Source organism: Pseudoliparis swirei, chromosome 8, assembly GCF_029220125.1.
Source record: "Pseudoliparis swirei isolate HS2019 ecotype Mariana Trench chromosome 8, NWPU_hadal_v1, whole genome shotgun sequence".
Taxonomy (NCBI): Eukaryota; Metazoa; Chordata; class Actinopteri; order Perciformes; family Liparidae; genus Pseudoliparis; species Pseudoliparis swirei.
In genome coordinates, this window is record NC_079395.1 from 10,751,841 (window position 1) to 10,770,399 (window position 18,559).

At 43.0% G+C, this 18,559-nt stretch overlaps 2 protein-coding genes across 3 annotated transcripts; one reads left to right on the forward strand and one right to left on the reverse strand.

Annotated features, from left to right (window-relative positions):
• The first annotated feature begins 10,877 nt into the window (after positions 1–10,877).
• Positions 10,878–13,600, forward strand: LOC130198020 (alpha-2-HS-glycoprotein-like). Its single transcript, XM_056421058.1, has 7 exons — positions 10,878–11,131; positions 11,724–11,834; positions 11,978–12,059; positions 12,175–12,329; positions 12,436–12,531; positions 12,713–12,784; positions 12,893–13,600. The coding sequence occupies exons 1-7, from the start codon at positions 10,934–10,936 to the stop codon at positions 13,412–13,414; spliced, it is 1,236 nt and encodes a 411-aa protein (XP_056277033.1). The 5' UTR covers positions 10,878–10,933; the 3' UTR covers positions 13,415–13,600.
• A 655-nt stretch (positions 13,601–14,255) lies between these two features.
• Positions 14,256–18,559, reverse strand: LOC130198019 (uncharacterized). Of its 2 annotated transcripts, XM_056421057.1 has the most exons (3): positions 18,408–18,559; positions 17,885–18,000; positions 14,256–17,800 (listed from the first exon to the last, which is right to left on the reverse strand). In XM_056421057.1, exons 1-3 carry the CDS (start codon positions 18,523–18,525, stop codon positions 14,585–14,587), a joined length of 3,450 nt encoding a protein of 1,149 aa, XP_056277032.1. In that variant the 5' UTR covers positions 18,526–18,559; the 3' UTR covers positions 14,256–14,584. The 2 variants fall into 2 exon arrangements, with proteins under 2 accessions (XP_056277032.1, XP_056277031.1); XM_056421056.1 differs by having other exon boundaries at positions 14,256–18,000.

The window sequence follows — 18,559 nt, forward strand, 5'->3', positions numbered from 1 at the left end:
GACAGATGAGAAAGTAGAGGCAGGTTACACTTGAAAAGACGGTAGAAAGAAAAAGAAAGATAGCGATACATGTAGAAAACAAAGGGAGAGAAACGGACGACTGCGCCGGAGAAAGTTTAGAAAAAGGCGAGTGAGACAGCGAAAGGGAGAGAAACGGACAACTGCGCCGGAGAAAGTTGAGAAAAAGGCGAGTGAGAGAGAAAGGGAGAGAAACATAAGGAACAAATGTCGCTCTCCAAAAAAAGAAAAGTTGACAGCGAAAATAGAGCATTTAATCCGGAATGGACAGACTCATTTCTGTTCATACTTCCCACAGGGAGCACAAAACCAGTGTGTCTTATATGTTCAGAAACCGTGGCACTTATTAAAAGTGGCAATGTGAAACGCCATTATGAGACAAAACATAAAGGTTTTGAACAAACATACCCACTCAAATCCGAAGTGAGATCACAGAAAATAAGTGGTCTCACAGCCCAATATGAACAGTCCACCAGGATCCTGAGCCACACGTTCACTGCCCAACAACGTGCTCATGAGTGTTCCCTCAGAGTTGCTTGGATTTTGGGGCAACACAAAAAGCCATTTACTGATGGAGGGCTTGTCAAAGAATGCATGAGTGTCGTCGCTGAAACATTACTTGACGGAAAACCAAAACAAGAGCTTTGTGATAAGATAAAGCAAATACCCATGTCAGCATCATCTGCCACAAAGAAAAGTGAAATATTAACTCAGGATGTGCTAACCCAGCTAAATGAAGCCATACATAAGGCACCATGTGTAGGCTTAGCTGTGGATGAGTCCACTGACATCTGTGACAATGCTCAGCTGTTAGTGTACGTCAGGTTTTCAACTCAGACCAGAAAGCATTCTGTGAAGACCTGTTAGGTGTCACTCCCCTTCAGACCAGTACAAGAGGAGAAGATCTCTACCTGGCCATTAAGGAGATGTTAACGAAGAGAGGAATAGAACCAACACAAGTGGTTTCAATAGCCACAGATGGAGCCCCTGCTATGATAGGGAGAGAGAAAGGAGCTGTAGCAAGACTGAAAGAGGACAATCCAGAGCTCATAGCTTACCATTGCATCATTCATCAATCTGTCCTCTGTGCCTCCCTGTCAGATGAGCATGCTGAAGTGATGAATACAATGATGAAAATGATCAATTTTCTCAGGGCATCCTCTTCCACCCAGCATCGCATGCTGAGGGAATTCCTCAGAGAAGTTGATGCCAATGCTGATGATCTTTGCTGCACAATAATGTGAGATGGCTCAGCAAAGGGAGGGTCTTAGTGCGCTTTTGGTCCATCAGGAGGAAGTAGCATCTTTTTGGCAGAGCTAACACATCAGAAAGCAACACAGTTTTCTCTCTTTTAGGAAATGATAAACAGATGGATAATGTGGCCTTTTTGGTTGATATCACTGCACATCTGAATGAACTGAATTTGAGGCTACAAGGCAAGGACAATTCAATTTGTGAACTGATGACCGCTGTCCGCTCCTTTCAAAAGAAACTTGAGTTGTTCAAGGAAGACCTGCAGGGAGACTGTGCACACTTCCCAGCAGTGCAGGAACAGGTTCAGGGACAGAGAGATGCGTCTTCTTTTGTTGACTTCATTGATAAGCTGATCGTAAACTTCAGCAACCGTTTTGACAGCTTCAGCTTTGGACAGCAGCTCACCATGTTCATTCAGAACCCATTTATCATCACTGATGTCAGGGGGTTCTCAAAGGAAGTCACACAGCACTTTAAATGGGTAAATCCTGGGCCTCTCCAGATGCAACTGGTTGATCTCCAAGCAGATGTGTCCCTGAAAGAGCAGTTTCTAAGAACTGACCCTTCCACTTTCTGGCTCCAAACGGTCCCTGAGACAGCTTTTCCAGGTCTGAGGAAAGTTGCCATATACATCTTGACCATGTTTGGCTCCACCTACAACTGCGAGGCAGCTTTCTCCACGATGAATATCATCAAAATAAATATCGTTCGAGGCTCACCAATGAGCACCTCCACATGTGCATGAGGATGGCCCTGACTCCATTCAAGCCCAGGTTTAAAGTACTGGCAGGACAAGCTAGAGCTCAATTCTCACACTGAGCAAACAAGTGGGGGAGTGGGATGCAAGAGTGATGCTCTAAAACTGTTCAATTGTTAAGATGTGTTGAGATTTATTATCTGTAAAATTGTTTGAGACTGTGAAACAAATGGGCAAATTTAAGCTTTTCCTCCCTTTATTTAATTTTTCTGAAGTTAAGCACTTTATTTGATTATTATTATTTATTATTACATGCACAATTTTCATTTTGTATTTATTTTATTTTAAAATGCAGCCCTATTTTTATTTAGTTCATGAGAACATTATACATATCTGCAGTCCAGTTCTATGTTACATGATAATAAATATTGTTAAAAAGTGTTTTAATCGTACTGAATTCATTTGATTTGAAAGGTATTGATTACATGCAGATGTTGATACAACTACCAGGCTATATATATCACACTAAATAGTTAGACATTATGATCTTCTGGACCTTTGCTTCAAGAAAATTTCTCTAACTGGACCTCTTAACATTTTAGTTGAATACCCCTGAGCTAGACACACTCTACCTGCACCAGGGCCTGTGAAGCTAGACCCACTCTACCTGCATCATCAGGGCCTGTGAAGCTAGACACACTCTACCTGCATCATCAGGGCCTGTGAAGCTAGACACACTCTACCTGCACCATCAGGGCCTGTGAAGCTAGACACACTCTACCTGCACCATCAGGGCCTGTGAAGCTAGACACACTCTACCTGCACCATCAGGGCCTGTGAAGCTAGACACACTCTACCTGCACCATCAGGGCCTGTGAAGCTAGACACACTCTACCTGCACCATCAGGGCCTGTGAAGCTAGACACACTCTACCTGCACCATCAGGGCCTGTGAAGCTAGACACACTCTACCTGCATCAGGGCCTGTGAAGCTAGACACTCTACCTGCACCATCAGGGCCTGTGAAGCTGACACACTCTGCACCATCAGGGCCTGTGAAGCTAGACACACTCTACCTGCATCAGGGCCTGTGAAGCTAGACACACTCTACCTGCACCATCAGGGCCTGTGAAGCTAGACACACTCTACCTGCATCAGGGCCTGTGAAGCTAGACACACTCTACCTGCATCAGGGCCTGTGAAGCTAGACACACTCTACCTGCACCATCAGGGCCTGTGAAGCTAGACACACTCTACCTGCACCAGGGCCTGTGAAGCTAGACACACTCTACCTGCACCATCAGGGCCTGTGAAGCTAGACACACTCTACCTGCATCAGGGCCTGTGAAGCTAGACACACTCTACCTGCATCAGGGCCTGTGAAGCTAGACACACTCTACCTGCATCAGGGCCTGTGAAGCTAGACACACTCTACCTGCATCAGGGCCTGTGAAGCTAGACACACTCTACCTGCACCAGGGCCTGTGAAGCTAGACACACTCTACCTGCATCAGGGCCTGTGAAGCTAGACACACTCTACCTGCACCATCAGGGCCTGTGAAGCTAGACACACTCTACCTGCATCATGTGAACGGCTCTTCAGCATCGCAGGACTCGTCTTCAGCCCCAGAAGAATGACACGGAAATCTGTCCATTTTGAAAATCAACTTCTTTTGAAGATGAACAATACATTTTTCACTTTAAAGTGATGATTCTGGTTGTTACTTTTGGTTCTGCTTTTTTCTGTGTTAATTGTGTTTTTATATTTTAGTAATTTCATAGTATTCATATATTGCTAAGTTCATCCAAGCTCATACTCCTTGTTCATGGCGGCCACAGCACCCAAACAAATAAACTTTATAATTCTCAAAATTCTGACCCTTTGTTTTTTTTATTAACAGCATTTACTTTTACTTTCAATACTTAAGTACAAAAAAAATCAGATACTTTAATACTTTTACTCAAGTAGTATTCTCATAGGTGACTTTTACTTGAGTAATTTTCCAGTCAAGTATCTTTACTTTTACTCAAGTATGACTTTTGGGTACTTTATACACCACTGGTTATACTTTAACCCTCCTGTTATGTTCGTTTCTTACATACAGCCGTCATGCTCCCGGGTCAGTTTGACCCAAAAGTGGTCAGAAACAAAAAAATCCTAATAACTATAGTTTGTACCTCATCACCAACACCATTACTAACAATCCAATCAGTTTTTAGTTTAATTGAGTTATTCACCCCTCCATAGATTTAATGAAAAATACATGTTCAAACAATTTTTTAGGTACATTGAAAAAATCTAAATTAAATTGCATTAGTTTACTATAACATGTATATTCTCCTACATTTTATTACCATTTAGTAAAAAAATGTCATGGGGTGATGGAGATAAATAGAGATGAGACACCTGTGTTCAGGGTCATAATGACCCGCCTACTAAAAATCAAGCCAAATGAGTCATAAAGGATTTGTATTGAAAGTAAACTTTAGTTATGTTCATTTATAGTGTTGATATGCATAAATTATGTTATAAAAGATGACCAAAGGCCAGCACATAGTCATCCTCTTGGTGCAGTCGTATGGATCTGCAGAAATGTCACTCTTGCCTGTCTTCAAAACTTGAGAGCCCTGAACAGGGTGTGTGTCACTCTCAGTCACCCAGTCGATTAGAAGTACTAGAGCACCATATTTATTAGGAGAGACATGAAAGAAAGCCTTACCTTAGTGTCCCATGTCCAATAAAGGTGTATTTAGGCGGGAAATGAGAAACATTTGTAAAGTGTGGTTCTCGTGGGGTGATGGCCGGGCACACAGGCAGGATATAGATGGTTCATACAAACAGATGGTAAGAAAGACTGTCCCACATTTACAAAGAGGGGGGGGGGGGGGACTCCATAATAGCTATTGTATTTAGTAGTTATATAGTTATTGTAACACGGTCCGAAAACTGTGCAGCTCCACGCAGCTCCAGCCGCAAATACCTGCCGTAAAGTGTGATCCATGTGACGTCATTCTGTAACTTGCTTGTATTTATTACAATAACAAATGATAACGACATCTTTTAACATTAAAGTTAGACACAGATCTGATTAAAGGTCAACATCTGAATCCAACTAAATAATGTAGCCTACTGCTAATTAAATTCGTCTCTTACAACTATGAAAATGTATCGAGTAAAACATGTTTAAACTGCTTACTATTCAATAAGGTCATGATGTTCTTTTTTGTCTGTTTAAGGGAGCAAGGAACTTCAACCCTCTTTCTTACCATGCAGCCTATGTGGGTCACAAAATCCACATGGACCAAAATGAGAAGATTGTCATGTTTGGCGTGACTCATGTGCTGGCAATAGATGGCTTCTCCAGCAAAATTGTTGGACAAGCTACTATGCCTGTAAAGAACAACCTCACCATCTACAATGACGTTTACAGGTAATTGAAAAGACTGTTGTCATTGTACCCTAAACATTACAAATCATCCCCATTTTATGAGGTGTTTTAACAGGGTGTCTGTGGGTCCTTAAAAACAAAAAAATGCATTTAAAATTAAATATCTTACAATTTCTTGAATACCATTTTGTCAGCTCTGAAAAATGTATTTGATTAGGAAGAGACGCACATTTTCGAAAGTGGATTTAAATTCAATATGGCTTGTTAATGTATTAAAAGAAAATGCTCAACTTAAGTGGGATTAGTCGCATGTGAAAACCTTCATAATATATATATTTTTAGTTTGGATTTGAATCAACGTATTAAATTGCATTCATATTGGTCTAAAAAAGGACTTAAATTAAACTTATTGAAAACTACAGAAACCCTTTTTAAGCAGCAAGTTAAAACTCATCTCACCTCATCAGTACCTGATAACACAATTCAATTCAATTCAATTCAGTTTATTTGTATAGCCCAATTTCACAAATTACAAATTTGTCTCGGAGTGCTTTACAATCTGTACACATAGACATCCCTGCCCCAAAACCTCACATCGGACCAGGAAAAACTCCCAAATAACCCTTCAGGGGGAAAAAAAGGGAAGAAACCTGGAGGAGAGCAACAGACCTACTACACATTTTGTAAATGTATCTGACACCATTAGCCTTACCCTCCATACTGCTGTCTGCCAATGTTATGTTTTCTTGCAGGAGTGCAGTAATGGAATATGGGATGTAGGACCAGGTCAGAGTGGATCATGAAAAGGAGTTCTACCTCACTCTTTTCATGCAGGAGAAGTTGGCCAGCCACCGCCACAACACTGAAAGGCCACCATATCTCCAAACACCATCGACAAAGGTGATCAACATACAATGGTTTTGCTGATTATAAAGTTAATCAACATGTAATTAAATAACTATTTCACACTTTCATTAATTATTCAGAATGGTTAACTGAAGATATTGAAATGTGTGAAAGTAAGTTAGTCTGGGGGGGCGGGGAAAATATTTGTTTATCAAGAATCTGAAAATGTCTCTATTTTGCAATGACAGAATCACCAGAATCGAGAGAATCTGGCCAGAAATCAACAACCGGGTTAACTACCCGTTGAAAACTGCATTGGTCCAACTGGTGGATCAGGAGGAGCTGGACATGGAGGACCAGATGACTCGGTTCTGTGTGTCATCTTTGACATGCCAGTTGGCCCAGATCGGTGTTAACCGAACTGTGCAACATGGAATGCACACAGGATTCCTGGTATGTCATCGGGTTGGTCTTTCAAGCCTTTTTTTAATGTGAATAATTATTTTCAAAATGTTTTACTATTGAATGTTTCTTAAACATGTTTAATCAAATACTAGAAGGAGCATGTTGCAATACATGGCATGGTTGTGACAGCCACATTGAATTATTATTACAGGGAGGGGGATACCAAATGACTTGGCCAGAGATGGATGCCCAAATAAGCTGTCGACAGACCTTTTGCCAAATGCATCTGTGGCTGCAGACTGGTACGACCAGGAAGTGGGCTCACTGACACGAGTGTCAGACTTTGGCACCAACCCATTTCCAAGTTTACAGGACCAGGAAGCTGCAGTGAGGGGATTTGCTCTGCAGTGCCCTGATACAAGTGTACTGCTGGACAATGCAGTGAATAATCTGCCACAACCGTTCAAAGATGGACTCAAAGGCCTCATCGACATCTCAAGGAGACATTGTCAACGCTGATGCTTTTTTGTGTGTCTAAGTTGTTATTGTCTGTGCTTTTTAATTGGTTCAACTGACGGAATGTTTTTTTATTTTCTTCAAATGTTGGGGGTCTAAAAGGAGAAATATGTTCTTTTTGAATAAACACTTCTGTTGTCTTCAAAGTCTGGCACAAATTTTATTTTTAATCTGTAATGGGAAAGTCTGGACCTGTAACACCAACTATTGATAGTGACACGGTGTGTTGACCCCCTGCCAGTGTGAGTAAGGCACTGGAAGATGGCTTGTTCAGCGACCTCTGACCTAGGTAACAAACGTACACCCCAAAATATACACACACAAGACGGTTGCAGCCGGTTTAGGGCGGTGAAGCCATGATAACTTCATACATTAGCCACCATTGTATCACTTGTTTCAGGCTCATAAGTCGGTCTCCCCGACAGCCGGATATCACAGATTTGGACCCAGTGTGAAGATTTCCCACTGGAGGAGGACACCAATGTGGTTGGGAACCTCGCTTGTTTATGAAGGGCAGCTTAAGGACCCTGACACCCTCAGTTTGGATGCCAATCTGATACCTATTGCTTCACTAAGAACACAGCTGATGTCTGAGCACGACAATCAAACAGCAGGAACAAACATCAATGATAAACAATCTGAGCCAACCTATGAATCACATAATACTAAACACCATTTTGACCTGAGCTTGTAGCAGGTATGAAGCTTCAGTGAAGCTCAGTCAGGACGGTTCATACATCTGACATTCACTTTTCATTTGGAACAGCTCTTGGAAGGCAAAACTTTGATGATGTAAATCATGCGAGCAGATTAACTGCAGATGGAAGAATCAGAGGAATTGAGATCCAGCAATACAATTCAAATACAGGAATGTAATCCTAATGCAATGCTACCACTAATTCTGAAGGCTTCCTCTTTTAGGGGAGTAGTTAACTTGTGCTTGACATAAAGAATTAGAAAATACCAAAGATTGTCTTTCTTTACTAATCTAGAAGTTTGCAGATGTCATTGGATCAGATATAAGTAGGCTACATGTGAGCTGCTGCTCTAAACTAAAGGCCATGACCTGTTAGGCCTACTCTGAGCTAAACCTGTTGCTATTAGCTAAACAAGGCCATGACTTGCTGCTCTAAACTAAAGAAGGTCATGACTTGTTGCTCCGAGCTAAAGAAGGCTATGGCCTGTTGCTCTGAGCTAAAGAAGGCTCTGAGCTGAATATGGCTTATCTAAATGTACATGCAGAGATATAGCCATACGGCTAAACACAGGCAACAACGCCTAACAATCACTACTATAAACTATGTGAGACATCTTAGAGATGTGAGAGGAGCTTTGCTCTCCATGTTTCAGTCTAATACAATAACTCATGGAGTCAACTCCTCAAAACATGTTCACACACACACAGAGCTCCATCCTTCTGGAGACCAAAGGACTACATGATGATGATGTGATGTAGTCAGAGGGCTAACACTGCAGAGTAACAACAGAACAGGTTACATGTTGATGATGATGTGATGTAGTCAGAGGGCTAAGACAGCAGAGTCACAACAGAACAGGTTACATGTTAATGATGATTTAGTTTATTTCAATCAGCAAAATATACAACAATCATAATTCAACAAATGAAGAAAGTGGCTGACCAAAAGGGTCGAGGCTGAAGCTAACGAGCTTATAAGTGCCCTAACCTATGATTTCTCGAAAAAACTTATTTCAAAGAATCATATATATATATATATATATATGAAATGATGACGTAGTAATGAAGGTTTCAGGTGAAGCACAGGTGGTGCTGTGACTGGGTGCTAACTGAAGGCTGCTTAATAAGAAAAAATCAACTGTCTCTTTCTTTTTCAATTGTCAATATGTATTGCCTCGTGGTCATCATATCCTCACTCTTCCATGTGGGAATGTTTAGTTCCAAAATGACCCAAATAAAACAAGTAAATACATGATTTATACAACTATGCTGGAAATTAACCATGAACATTAAATATCAGAGGAAATAAACGGCATTAAATACATATGTATCAATAACAGGTGATGAAGTGTCGACACTAAAGATATGCTAAATCACATCGCTCTTAACGTACGGGTACTTTGTTAGCATCGCTACACCGTGCAGCGCGACAGCAGCAGATGTAGCGGCTAACATACAAGCTAACCTAAACCACCAAACGCTGAAGACATCTTGACGCTGATTGGCCGAGACGCGACACGTCCCATCAAAGATGTTTTATTGCGAAGAGCACCACTCCACATTTTCTCCGTGTCCCACTCCAATCTCATAAACGCCGGCCGGCCGATTGACCCCCCCCACCCCCCCTCCCCAAAAACAAAAACTCTTCGGATCTACACGATTCACGCAAGTCAGACTCGTCACTGCGCAGACATGCCGCAGACGCGTCTGGCCGACCCTCCGTCTGCTGGCACTTGTTGACTAGTAGTGGCACTTTTTGACTAGCTGTGGCACCTTTTAACTAGTAGTGGCACTTTTTGACTAGCTGCGGCACCTGCTGGCAAGTGCCACTGAGTGCCAGTGCTTAAACTTTAGACTAACAGTGGCATCTCCTCAAAGTAGAATTTCATGGAGGTATAACAGTATGACAGGGTAAAAAAATTAATTATATATTTTTTTTAAATTAAATTGTTGAGTGTTGCTGCCGGCGACTCGTCGCAAACACGCCGCTGTGTTGTTGCTGAGTACTGGCACCGAGCGGCACTTGCCACAGACTTGCCACTGACTTGCCACCGAGTTGTCGGTGCCAGTGATTGCACTCGCCCTCTCTCGCCAGCCGAGTCAAACTATTTCCTACGTACAAAAAAATCATCTCTAAAAAGTATCACATTTGTGATTTAAATTTCATTTGAAGTGGAGCTTTCTTACCAGTGATCAAAACAATAGCTATCTGCTCAGTATTAAGTCTAACTATGAATGACACCGTTTATATTTATGTATAAATAATTTGTTCTTCATTTAGTCTGTTTTACGAGCAAAAAACCCCAGATGGAACCTTGTAGACCATTTTTTGTTTGAAAGCTTGTTATAATTTGTTTAATGTCTGCTCAATGTCAGCACTAATAACCAAGATATGTAACAAATAACTGTCATTGAAATGTGTTACACATGCATGGACAGTGTCACATGTTGACTCTTTTGCAGTGGGGTGAAACTTCATCAAATAATTCTAGAGAAATTGGAAATAGTGTTATCTCAAATAGTGTGAACAATAGAAAAGTAACCCCAAAAAACAACAAAGTGGGTATTTTTTACTTGTAATTCTTTTCATAACTGTTAGTAGCCTGGATCTGACCCGGAGGGACACTTGTGTATTGTGCAATACAGAGAAGATGAGGGGGCGAAAGAACAGAGTCTCTGTCCCTCAACTATGACCTGTTGGCAAATATCTTCTTTGCTGAATATCATTGAGCAAGTCCCTGACTTCCTGCTGGTTACACAATACAGGTGTATGAACATGAAGCTCTATGATATTTAACTCAATAAACATGCATGTCAGAGCTGGTCACAGCCATGAACTGGAAATCACAGATAGTGTGAGATGTTTCTAGTGATTTAAACCGTAGATGGCCCATTTCACGGCAGACTCTTTCAACTTAAATTTGTTTTGGCAGCAATCCAAAAACAGCATCGGACTCGTGGCATATGAGTCAAGAGGGATGATCATGGTGTTTGACTTGGCTCGGTTTTCCTGTTTAAATCACTATATATATGTACACACCAGTGGCTGCATGAAACCAACCTCCCCTCAACTGCTTAACTTCTCTGATACTTCTGAGCATCCATCACAGAAATGAATTTCCTGGGCATCACTTTGATTTTGGGACTGCTGGCAGGGGTATGGGCTCAAATCAATGTGGTACGACCGCAGTGCGACTCCCCTGAAGCAGAGGAGGCTGCTCTTGTGGCTCAGGATTACATCAACGCCCAGCATATTCATGGCTACAAGTATGCACTGAATCAGATTGAAGACATCAAGATCTATACTAAGGTAAGTCAGGTGTAGAGTTTAGTTGTAGGCAAGAGAGATATGTACTAACTAACATTTCGCTTCTCCTGTTTTTCAACAAGCAGGAATACTTTTCTTTCCTCATAGACACCAAATTTTAAACTTTTATTTGAACACTGAATAATAGAGATAGGGAAAATATCCTGTACAAGAAAATATGATTACAACTTTATGTGGCTACATTATGTATGAAGATTTGTTTAGTTAGAAATTCTCTTTATCATTGCACGTTTTAAAGTGTACATATCTTTCTTTTCTACCATCATATTATTTTATGTCACCAACCCAATTAAGACACTCCATCCAAGAGTATTTCTGAACACTTTGTGTCTCTATGCTTCCAAAGATTAAACTACAAAGATTTTAAACAAAATTATATTAAATAAACATTTAAACTATGCGTTAAAATGTGTCATTTGAAACTAGATATGCATCTTCATTCGTGTAATTATGACAGCAGAGCATTTCACCCCAAGAGCCTCGTTTTCTGTTGCAATTGCTCAACATATAGCATTCTGGAGGCAGTAGATGTGAAAAGAATATTAGAACATGCATTATTTTTATATTTCCTTAGCCTAATGGAGACATGACGTATGTGCTGGAAGTTGAACTGCTGGAGACCGACTGCCATGTGTTGGATCCCACACCCCTTGAAAACTGCACAGTCAGGCCAAAAATATTGACGGTAAGATTTCATACCAGTAGTACACAGACGCTCTATGCACAGCTACATGAATTCAACCAAGTGTCAAGATACTGATGATTTTATATAATAGAACATTTCCAGATTTAATTCTGCTATTTTAACTGATTATTGTCTCTAATCAGGCCATAGAAGGAGACTGTGATGTGGTGCTGAAGAAGGTTGGCGGAGCTCTGACTGTCACAGCTTTCAAGTGTAAAACCGAGGGTAAAACTTTTTGATCATAATCAACAATATCACACCCACATATATTCAGAAGCTGCCACACAAGTGTTCCCCTGCATGCAAACACCTGAATGTGTGTTTTTCTCCTGACCTATAGAATCAACAGAGGACTTGTGCTTGGGCTGTGCTATGCTCCTTCCCCTAAATGACACGACAGCACTGGACTTTGTCCACGCATCTTTGGCAACCTTGAATAAAATCACTCTGGACACAAAGTTTGCTATTTTGGAGGTTGGAAGAATGTCGTCACAGGTGGGCACAAACACTCTGTTCGGTTAAACCCCTCCCCCTAAGATGCACCTGCATGTTCTAAATTATATCTGCCAGTACATCAATACTTCAAAACCCTTTTTTTCAGGTTGTGTCTGGTGGGCCAATCTATTCAGCAGAATATGTTGTAGTTGAGGGTAATTGCGCTGATGATGTCTGCGTACCCCTGCATGATGCCACGGCTGTAAGTACACAAAGCTCCAGTTTAGTTTTCCACTATGAAATTGTATATTCTTGTTTTTTTCTCGCCCAGCTGATGAGCTTCAAATATAGGAATATGACAGATCTGGTGACTAATGCTAACCTTAAAATAGTTCAAACTTAAATGAATCGAGTTGACAATCGTGTTATCTTTTCTCCACCAGGCACTTGGTATTTGTGCTGCCAAAGGTTTTAGCACCGATCACACAGTGGACTGCAAGATGTTTTCAGCTCTGGTAAAATACCGTATTTCAAACTTGGCCAAGAAATATTAAATCAGTGTTCTCAAATTCTATAGATGTTTTTTTCCCCCTAAACCTCTGCTGATGGATACACTTTTTCAGATGCCTGTTACAGATGGCAACAGCATCGTTCCAGATGCCAACAGCACCGTAGTAGATGGCAACAGCACCGTAGTAGATAGCAATAGCACCGTAGTAGATAGCAATAGCACCGTAGCAGATGCCAACAGCACCGTAGTAGATGGCAACAGCACCGTAGTAGATGGCAACAGCACTGCAGCTCCTGCCCTGCCATCAGTGGTCCATGTACACAAAGGCAGCCTGTCACCCAAGCATGGTCTGAGTCACCACAAGCTGACAGCTTTGCATAACCCTCAGCTAAGCGACTTGCTGTCTGCAGAATCAGCAGAGTCAGCTGAAGTGGTACCTGAAGCCCCTGCTGTGGTTGCTGCTGATCCAGCTGCAGATGTTGGAGCACTCTCAGAATCCTCAACCAGTGCCGAGGTCCATTTAATTCTGAAAAGAGATGCATCTGATGCATCATCAGTGGTTGAGACCATTCCGACTCAAACAGACCCCATTCGTCTTGTGCCAGTGTGCCCAGGAAAGGTCAGATTCTTTTGACCTAGCATGTCCCAGACACGCTATACTTAACTGATAATTACCTTGTCCCGAATGGTGATGTAACACCAATACACTAATCTCTTATTTGAAAGTAAAATCACACTAGCATTACAGCAAAAACTGTCTGTAAAACGGATGAATATGAATTGGATTGGATTGTGATATTTAAAAAAAATTCAAGACAAAGCTTTTGGATTCATTATTTCAATGCGTGATGAAATACTTCAAACTTTCTTTTCAGTAAGTCAATGAGGGATAGAAATACCCAAAGCCTTATTAAAGGTTGGAGGACTCTAAACAGAACATTACGCACTGGTACCGAAATACATTTAGATCATTAATGAAACATCTTTAGGGTTATGGCAAAAACATTTTGTGCTTTTTGCCCGTTGTGTAACATTGAAACCTGGTACTCATCTGAAGTCAAATTAAAGTTTTGAAATTGTATTTGTAGGCTCAAATGGCAATAAACCTTTTTAATTCTGCAATATTTTACCAAACCAAAAGCTCAAATTTGCACACCTTTTGAGGAACAAGCAACAAAGCATTATAGGTAACTTACTAAAGACACTTGTTGTAATACAGTCTAGTTGAGTAGTTGCATAAATGGGTCAATGTTCAGGATGTAGCAGTTCATGGCAAGGCAAAATAAGCAAGGCAAATTGGTTCAACAAGGGCAATGCACCTTTAGATTCCAAATCTAGAGCAAATGCCAACAAGTACCAAGGGTAAGAGTCTACAAAATAATGTCTAACTTCCCATGCCACAGGTCTTTAGATTGTTACCAAAACACAACTGAAACATATCAGCTTACTTAAAAGAATTATAATACAATACTTAGTAGTTGTTTCAATCATTTATTCACTTTGATAACATCTGCTTCCCTGTTCCACTTTCTCACTGAAAGGGTTCGTTTAGTCCTGCAAGAGATGCACATTAGTCCTGGAGACCAGCGTAAAACAGTTTTTTTTTTACTTTAAATTTAAAATACCATCAGCTTGGTTGTCAGTTTCAGAGTCCTTTTGTTGAAATGCATTTCCTGGAACATGAAGTGGAATCCTTTGGTTGAACCTAGAGTCACGGGCCTCCAGGAATCTTTCAATGACACAAGGAATTAAGGGCCCTGGGACAAAGGCATGAAATGAGGGTCAGACAAAGAGATAATGATGATTAACCCAATTCATCAGCAGGCTTGTTTTTGACGGGTGAGGGATTGGAAATGTCTTTAGCAAGTAATTTGGAGCGTCTGGGTTTTTCCTGTGGAGTCTTCAAATCCTGAAGACGTTGAGGTTTACCATTGTGATGCCTTGCAAGATGTTGTGCAATTAAGCTTGAATCATGAACCAGGTCACTGGAAGGCAGTGGCGAGTCATTGTACTCGTCAGGCTCCCTACCTGATGGGCCATGCTTTAGCAACACATTACTCTTTGGTTCAGAATAGGAGTGCACAGTTGGTCTACGATTAGTGGATTGCTTTGGGTCACTCAATGGCTGTAGTTGGGACATGTTTGGGGCCATCAACTCGTGATGAATTTGTGCATCTTGGGGCATTTGCTGCTTTTCTATAAGGTGTTGAAGATATTGGTCGACGTAAGACCCAGATGGATTATCCATGTCCCAACCCAATAGTTGGACGTTTTGCTGCTTCGTGGGCTGTACAGTATGTGGCTCATATTTCAGCACTGGATTTCCTTGTTTGCTACCTGGAGCCTGTTGTTTAGAGGGCACATTGTAGTAAGCTAGTGATACACTCTGTGGTAAATTCTGCGGCTCCTCATTTTGTTGTAGATCAGGCCAATTAGGATTTTGAGAATTTAGAAAATGCGGGTAAATTGTCCATTCAGGATTTGTAGACTTGCTATGAGTATCTGGTAGTGCAGCAAGGTCGCCACCAGGTGGCTGAAGTTGCGGCCCCTTTTCATTTTCAGATTGAAGGGACAGATTTGAAATCGGTGCAGAGGGGTACGTCTTGGTAGCTTGCGTCGTCATTACTCCAGTTGGCTCTTGAGGAAGGAGAGCAGAGCCCAAGACATTGCCAAACCCAGAATACACCCCTGAAGGAAGGTATAGTGGCCCAGGAAAAAGTGAAGGTGCCTCTTGACTGCCAGGTCCAAATGGAATAATTTGATGGAGATGGTGATGATATGAAATTTGTGGACAGCAATCAAAAAATACAGATGGGCAAAACTGAGGACAATAAACAGGTCGGTCTTGTGAGACGATGCCGACAGGCTTTCGTAAAGAATAGAAGGGGTTTAAGGGCTTCTCTACTTGGCCCTGAGGTGCGTCAGGCTGTGGAGGACTTGGGGCAGTTGGCTTTTCAGGCTTTGGCTGAGGGTAGAAAAGGTAGGGATAGCTAGGTGGCTCCACTTGGCCCCGAGTGTCTTCAGGCTTTGGAGTAGCAGTTGGCTTTTTGGTCTCTGGTTTGGGGTAGAGGGGCTGCTCTACTTGGCCCCAAGTGGCTTCAGGTTGTTGAGGCCTTGGAGTCGCAGTTGGCTTTTCGGGCTCTGGCTGATGGTAGAAAGAGAAGGGATAGAGGGGCTGCTCCACTTGGCCCCGAGTGTCTTCAAGTTGTTGAGGCCTTGGAGTAGCAGTTGGCTTTTCGGGCTCTGGCGTGGGGTAGAAAGTGAAGGGATAGACGGGCTGCTCCACTTGGCCCCAAGCGGCTTCAGGTTGTTGAGGCCTTGGAGTAACAGTTGGCTTTTCGGGCTCTGGCGTGGGGTAGAAAGGGAAGGGATAGAGGGGCTGCCCCACTTGGCCCAGAGGGGCTTCAGGTTGTGGAGGCCTATGAGCAGCCATTGGCTCTTTGGGCTCTGGCTGAGGGCAGAAGCGGGAGGGATAAAGAGGCTTCTCTACTTGACCCAGAGTGACTTCAGGCTGTTGAGGCCTTCGAGCAGCAGTTGGCTTTTGGGGCCCTGGCTGAGGGCAGAAGAGGAAGGCAGAAAAGGGCTGCTCTACTTGTCCCTGAATGGCTTCAGGTTGTTGAGGCCTTGGAGTAGCAGTTGGCTTTTCGGGCTCTGGCTGAGGGTAGAAAAGGTAGGGATAGAGGGGCTGCTCTACTTGGCCCCGAGTGCCTTCAGGCTGTGGAGGCCTTGAAGCAGCAGTTGGCTTTTCGAGCTCTGGCTGAGGGTAGAACAGGTAGGGATAGAGGGGCTGCTCTACTTGGCCACGAGTGGCTTCAGGCTGCGGAGGCCTCGGAGCAGCAGTTGGCTTTTTGGGCTCTGGCTGAGGGTAGAACAGGTAGGGATAGAGGGGCTGCTCTACTAGGCCACGAGTGGCTTCAGGCTGCGGAGGCCTCGGAGCAGCAGTTGGCTTTTCGGGCTCTGGCCTAGGGTAGAAGGGATAGAGGGGCTGCTCTACTTGGCCACGAGTGGCTTCAGGCTGCGGAGGCCTCGGAGCAGCAGTTGGCTTTTCGGGCTCTGGCCTAGGGTAGAAGGGGAAGGGATAGAGGGGCTGCTCAACTTGGCCTCGAGTGGCTTCAGGCTGTGGAGGCCTTGAAGCAGCAGTTGGCTTTTCGAGCTCTGGCTGAGGGTTGTCGGCGAAGGGATAGAGGGGCTTCAGTACTCTGTCCCGAGTGGCTTCATGCTGTGGAGGCCTTGACGCAGCAGTTGGCTTTTCGGGCTCTGGCTGAGGGTAGAAAAGGTAGGAATAGAGGGGCTGCTCTACTTGGCCACGAGTGGCTTCAGGCTGCGGAGGCCTCGGACCAGCAGTTGGCTTTTCAGGCTCTGGCATAGGGTAGAAGGGGAAGGGATAGAGGGGCTGCTCTAATTGGCCACGAGTGGCTTCAGGCTGTGGAGGCCTTGAAGCAACAGTTGGCTTTTCAAACTCTGGCTGAGGGTTGTCGGCAAAGGGATAGAGGGGCTTCAGTACTCTGTCCTGAGTGGCTTCATGCTGTGGAGGCCTTAGCGGAGTAGTTGGATTTTCAGGCTCGGTCTGAGGATAGAAGGGGGAGAGATAAAGGGGCTGCAGTACATGGCCCCGAGGAGCTTCAGGCTTCAGTGGCTCTTGGTTCTTCGGAACAAGTATGGTAGGTGAGAAAATCCCAGGGGTTTCAAGTTCTGGTGTGTGTGCAGGCGGGACACTGTCAGGATTAGGTGGTTTAACATAGAATGGATAAGGGTAGAACGGTTCTTCTTGACCAGTTGGCTGTTGGGTGACTGGAGGCTTTGCAGAAGGTTCTTCTGTATATACGGTTACCAGGGGAGCAGCAGATTGTTTTGGATTTGTCGGACAAGGGGTGGAGGGATTTACCCCTTGTCTCGGAGTTTCAGTTTGCGGTTTCGGACCATCAATGGGCCTTGGGTGTTCAGTTTGAGCTGGTGATAGTGATGGACAGGATATTTGAGTTTCTCCCTCTCCAGCCAATTCTAGTGTGTACATGTCATCCTGGAACACAAAAAGGGTAAATTGTTCATAATGCAATTTTTTGTGGGGAATTTTATCATTAAAAAAAAAAAAAAGGTACCATACCTTTTTCTCCAGGCAGGGTGCATAGCCAACAGAGATGACCACACCCTCTGGATGTACAACTACACTGAACCCACATCTGGTTGAAGCCTTCATCAGTGGCTCCCAGTTACCAAACACTGTAAAGCAATACATTTATCAAATAAGCTTTCCAAAAAAGACACGGGAAACCAACATCTGGTCACATTGTTCAGAAGGACAATTTATGGTCACATTCGATGTAGGTGTGAGTTTACAGTTGGCTGACACCAAACACTGTAAATAACTAAATACTCTTCAGATTAATTATGTATCACACGGCACATTTTGTGCTGCGTCACTGCCTGGGATGTGCCTTGTGCGTCATTTTGAGATTTCTCACTGCAGAGAGATGTAAAAAATTGCATAAAAATCACTTCATGAAGTCACTGATGCACATAACAAGCATCCTGACATTTGTTTGTTACCTATTCGACACAGGCATGCTAATGCCTCAATTTAGCATTTATCATCTTAAAACATAATCCAAGAAGAAAAAAACACTTACAATTCACTTTAATTTGAGCAATGGATACAGTCCATCCCATTTTCACCACCATGCCCTGAGCATGGCAGGTGACCATCGGAGGGTTAGGCGAAGACTGCCTCATCAAAGGGCATGACATCCTCACTGGTAACCCCAAACAACGCAATAGAAGA